Source organism: Dendroctonus ponderosae, unplaced genomic scaffold (genome assembly GCF_020466585.1).
Source record: "Dendroctonus ponderosae isolate FM_Combo_2020 unplaced genomic scaffold, Dpon_F_20191213v2 Dpon_F_20191213_7, whole genome shotgun sequence".
Classification (NCBI taxonomy): domain Eukaryota; kingdom Metazoa; phylum Arthropoda; class Insecta; order Coleoptera; family Curculionidae; genus Dendroctonus; species Dendroctonus ponderosae.
In genome coordinates, this window is record NW_026018916.1 from 2,532,928 (window position 1) to 2,538,408 (window position 5,481).

The 5,481-nt window shown below is 39.0% G+C and overlaps 1 protein-coding gene across 1 annotated transcript; it reads left to right on the top strand.

Moving 5' to 3' along the window:
• Window positions 1-608: 608 nt before the first annotated feature.
• On the top strand, window positions 609-2,215 carry LOC109539218. The gene has a single exon (XM_019906838.2). The coding sequence runs from the start codon at window positions 852-854 to the stop codon at window positions 2,094-2,096; it is 1,245 nt and encodes a 414-aa protein (XP_019762397.1). The 5' UTR covers window positions 609-851; the 3' UTR covers window positions 2,097-2,215.
• Window positions 2,216-5,481: the final 3,266 nt, after the last annotated feature.

Sequence of the window (5,481 nt, forward strand, 5' to 3'; positions counted from 1 at the left end):
TTCCTTATACAGGGTGATTCAAAATTGGCGTCATTCCTTTTAAGGGGTAATAGGGGCTCACTTGGAGAGTACGAGGAAAATGTTGAAATTTCGCGTCACGGTTAATTTTTTTAACTATTTTTTCTGTTCTCCTAAAACACCGCCAGACAACACCTCCAGAGGAATGACGCCAATTTTGAATCACCCTGTATATGTGGATGCTATTTGGTGTAGCAATGGCCACAGAATATATTGCTCAGGATTCATCTTGTAACTGGCATACATTGTTTCGATTCAGTATGAAATTTGTGGAGAATTAAGAATAAATGTTGCGATTTGTATGCATGCTTTTCTATATATTAAAATCTCACTGCAAATAATAGTTTTGTTGCAATAAGAAGTGACTAATTAATAAACAGCTGAATGAAAGCAATTTTGAACAAAGTTTTCCAACGCCAGCCCCCCATGTTCAGGTAGTTTGTTTTCGCGTAAAACCACTTTGGTTCCATGTAATTAACTGCGTTTAATGTATTTGCTCGCTTGCACATTTAGTTTATCTTTTTATTGAAAGTATTGAATGCGTCGCGTTATCGACGAAGTTTATTACAGAGCGCGCAAAAACGAAAAAACTACACACTTGAATCCCATTGACATCAGACGAATTACAGTTTCATTAGATAATCAGTCCGACTGTTTATCAGGAATCAGGGGACTGATTGGCTGCAAAGTGCGCTGATCCCCACCAAACGTCGCTAGTCGCCGAATAGTTTTGAATTTCGGTTTTAGTATTTTATATAAGTCGGGCAAATCGAGCAAAGGAAACGGTTATCGACAATTAGCTGATTTGTCGGCAGGTCTAATTGCGGTGCAACATGGCGAAATCGAAAGTGAACAATGTTGGTGAACTGTTGACTCAATCGCTTGGCGAGGATGTGGAAGTGTTGGAAGAGGAGACGGCAGTGCTGACCGCACCAGGAGAGCACTACGGCAGCGTGATGCTGGCGCTGAATGTGAAAATCAAGCGCAAAAAGTCTGGACTCAAGGGGGACTTGCATCTCGTCGCCAAACTGATCCCGGCTAATGAAATGCTGCGGCTGGCCTTCGATATACCTGTAACGTTCAAAAAGGAAGTGTTCGCATACAAGCACACCATCCCCGAGCTGGTCGCGCTGCAGAAAGAGCACAGAGTGCCAGAGGAGCAATTCATAGACAATCTGCTGCCCAAGTGTTTCGGCGCCAGAGTGAGCGTGGACGAGAACAAAAACATCGTGGATGAAGACGCAGTGTTGATCTTCGAGAATCTGAAGCTGCAAGGTTTCATCACGGAAGATCGATTGAAGGGCTTCGACTTGAGCGCCACCAGAGTGATTTTGCAAGACCTGGCCCGATACCATGCGGTGCCCATAGCGTTGAAGCTTCTCAAGCCGCAGGCGTTTAAGGAAAAAGTCCTGCCAGCCACCGTTTCCAATAAAGGCCTGGAGCAACTGCCGCCTGAGGTGGGCACAACTTTCCACAATGCCATCATGGAAGGAGCTCGCGAAATGCCAGAGCTGCAGCCTTACTTGGCGCAAATACAGAAGATTGTTGATGATGGCGCGGCGAATCCTTTCGTGAACAGGAGCAATCCGAACGAACCTTGGGGCACGATGTGCCACGCGGATTTCTGGGTCAGTAACACCATGATCCAGAAGGACCAAACTGGCCGCACCGTGAAGAACAAGATCGTGGATCTGCAGCTGCTCAGGTACTGGAGTTGCTGTTGCGACCTGGTCTTTTTCCTGTTCACCAGCGTGATCAACACCATTCTGGACGAGCATTTCGATGATTTTTTGCGGCTGTACCACGAGACGTTTCTGAAGACCTTAGCAGATTTCCGGCTGGATCTTGCTCCGTTCTCTTGGGAGAATTTCCTAGAGGAACTGAACGAAGTGGCTCCCACCGAGCTCTACCATGTGCTCATCATGCTCAAGCCAATCTGCACTGAAAAGGGCAAGGTGACGAACAGCTCTGAAGAGTTCCAAGACTCCGACTGGAGCAGGAAGGATCTGCTGGGGCCCAATCACAGAAGGAAGCTGAAGGACACTGTGTTAAGTATCCAGAAGCGAGGATGGCTATGATTAGCTTCGGCACTCCATTTTTAGGGCATTTATGGGTAAATACACTAAAGTGAACTAAGGTTCTGTTATGCAATAGCCATAATAATAATAATAATAATAAAAGTGTTTATCAGAATTAACACTGTGTTCTTTATTCGTTATGGCCTAGAATGTTGTTTGACTAATCGTGCGGTAAGTGTTAATAAACGCAATGCCCCATGGGTTAAGTGTATGATAATCTAAGTAACCCGATTGATAATCATGTGGGGCGCTCTAGCTCGGGCTCTTGACTATGTTACCGAAAAGCGGCAGCTAAATGCGAAAAATAATAAAAGGTCAGTCTATTTGGGTTCTTAATTAAATCTGTATGGTTACCCAGAACGGAATAATAATAAATTAGACCTAATTAAATAATCAAAGCCAATCAGTGGTGAACTAGAAAATTAATAACCAGTTCAAGTACGTGGTGTTATCTCAATTTTGAACGCAACTGGAATGAGCGCAAACTATTTGATAATCGACTTTTCAGACTTCTTAATCGACTCATTGCATTGCGGCTTAAGATGGTTAAAAGCTAAATTAATTTGTGCGTATACAACTGTTGAGTTTCCCGGGGTTTTAGGCGTTCAATTGTTCGTTTTTGATTTTTGAATTTTGAATGTATTAACTTTCTTACTTATACTTAAACAACAACTAAACAATTAAAAGATATATTAAATCGTCATATAATTATTGCTACAATTGGGGTAATTTGCAACACGTTCTTTTATTAACTGAAATTAAAATTAATTGATGCCATAGGATTTGGAGAGCAAAGCGCTTAAGAACACAATTTTTACATTGAAAGCTGTAAAGCAAAAATGGATAGACCTTTAAGGCTATCAGCAAATTGCATCCGTAAGTCGCGTTTATTGCCATACAAAGCCTCCATCTGATTCTGATGTCACTCGGATTAAGTGGATTAAGCTATTTCGAGTCTGAGAATCGAAATTGATTAATTTATTTAAAGAATATTCAGAACCAGTCGGTTTTCAGAAATTGTTTCAATTGTGGAGGTCAAATAAATACAGCATGTTTATTGAAGTCATTAACTGCCAATTCTTGCTGTGATGTGGTAATTGAGCTCAAAACACGCGCTTGTCAATTTTAAAATTTTGAGCGAAAATCGCATAGGAGGTTGATTTTTTGACCAAATATCAGGTTTTTCAAAATACCTTGAATTCCACATCATTTTTTATCTCAACGGGCAAATTGGCAAATACTGTAGACGGTTCAGAAATGAAATAATGGACATTTTCGGCTCAGTCTGAGTGGTCACAATCTTTCTTTCATTATATGTTACTTATTATGGCCGCAAACACTATAGTTGCATTCCTCACTTCCTTAAGTGAGGAATGCAACGAGATGGTTTAAAACCGCATTTAAAGCTAAAGATCCGAAATAATCGACATTTTTGGCTTATTTCGAGCGATTTTTTAGCGGTCGTGATCTTTCTGTCATGATATTTTGCTTATTATTGACGCAAACACTTTATATATGGGCATTAAAGAGCCTTTTGAGCCATAAACAAACCATTAAGCCGAAAAACGCGCATTTGAAAATTTGAATTTTTCACCGAAATTTTCCTAAGGGTGAAGGTCGATTTTTTTCAAAAAAAATCAAGTCTCAAAATCTCTCGACTTTTACATCAGTTTCTTCATAAGGAAATGAGAAATGCAATGAAATAATTTAAAATTACGCCCAAAAGCTTTAGATCGGAAATAATCGACATTTTTGGCTCATTTCGAGTGAGTTTTGAGCGGTCGTGATMTTTCTCTCATGATATKTTGCTTATTATKGACGCAAACACTTTAYATATGCGCATTAAGGAGCCTTTTGGGCCATAAACAAACCATTAAGCCGAAAAACGCGCATTTGAAAATTTGAATTTTTGACCGAAATTTTCCTGAGGGTGAAGGTCGATTTTTTCCAAAAAAAATCAAGTCTCTCAAAATCTCTCGACTTTTACATCAGTTTCTTCGTAAGAAAGTGAGAAATGTAATGAACTAATTTAAAATTACACCCAAAAGCTTCAGATCGGAAATAATCAACATTTTTGGCTCATTTCGAGTGAGTTTTGAGCGGTCGTGATCTTTCTCTCATGATATTTTGCTTATTATTGATGTAAACACTTTATATATACCAATTAAGGAGCCTTTTGAGCCATAAACAATGCATTAACCCGAAAAACGCGCATTTGAAAATTTTAATTTGTGACCGAAATTTTCCTAATAGTAAAGGTCAATTTTTTTCAAAAAAAATCAAGTCTCAAAATCTCTCGACTTTTACATCAGTTTCTTCGTAAGAAAGTGAGAAATGCAATGAAATAATTTAAAATTACGCCCAAAAGCTTTAGATCGGAAATAATCGACATTTTTGGCTCATTTCGAGTGAGTTTTGAGCGGTCGTGATATTTCTCTCATGATATTTTGCTTATTATGGACGCAAACACTTTACATATGCGCATTAAGGAGCCTTTTGGGCCATAAACAAACCATTAAGCCGAAAAACGCGCATTTGAAAATTTGAATTTTTGACCGAAATTTTCCTAATGGTGAATGTCGATTTAAACAAAAAAAAAAACAAGTCTGAAGATCTCTCGACTTTTACATCAGTTTGTTCGTAAGGAAGTGAGAAATGCAATGAACTAATTTAAAACTACGCCGAAAAGCTTCAGATCGGAAATAATCGACATTTTTGGCTCATTTCGAGTGAGTTTTGAGCGGTCGTGATCTTTCTCTCATGATATTTTGCTTATTATGGACGCAAACACTATATATGCATATTAGAAAGCTTTTCGGGCCAGAAACAATCCATTGAGCTAAAAAAAACACACATGTGAAATTTGAATTTTTAACCGAAATTTTCCTAAGGGTGAAGGTCGATTTAAAAAAAAAATCAAGTCTCTCAAAATCTCTCGGGTTCTTATCTCGATCATTTTCATCTCAATGAAGTGAAGAATGCAACGGGGTGGTTTAAAACGGCGCTTAAAGCTAAACATCCGAAATAATCGACATTTTTGGCTCATTTCGAGTGAGTTTGGGCGGTCGAGATCTTTCTCATGATATTTTGCTTATTATGGACGCAAACACTTTATATATGCGCATTAGGGCATGTTTGAGCCAGAAACAATCCATTAAGCCGAAAAACACGCATCTGAAAATTTGAATTTTTGGCCGAAATGTTTGTACGGGCGAAGTCTCTCAAAATCTCTCGAGTTTTACATCATGTTCATCTCAATGAAGTGCAGCTGATTTAAAAGGACGCTTAAAGCTTCAGATCCGAAATAGTCGAAGTTTTTGGCTCATTTCAACAGCTTTTTGTGTGTTTCTATTCTTTAACCAACTATTTCTTCCTTATTATGGAC

Coding starts and splice junctions, on each gene's coding strand:
- LOC109539218 (XM_019906838.2), top strand. CDS start 852: ATGGCGAAATCGAAAGTGAACAATGTTGGTGAACTGTTGACTCAATCG.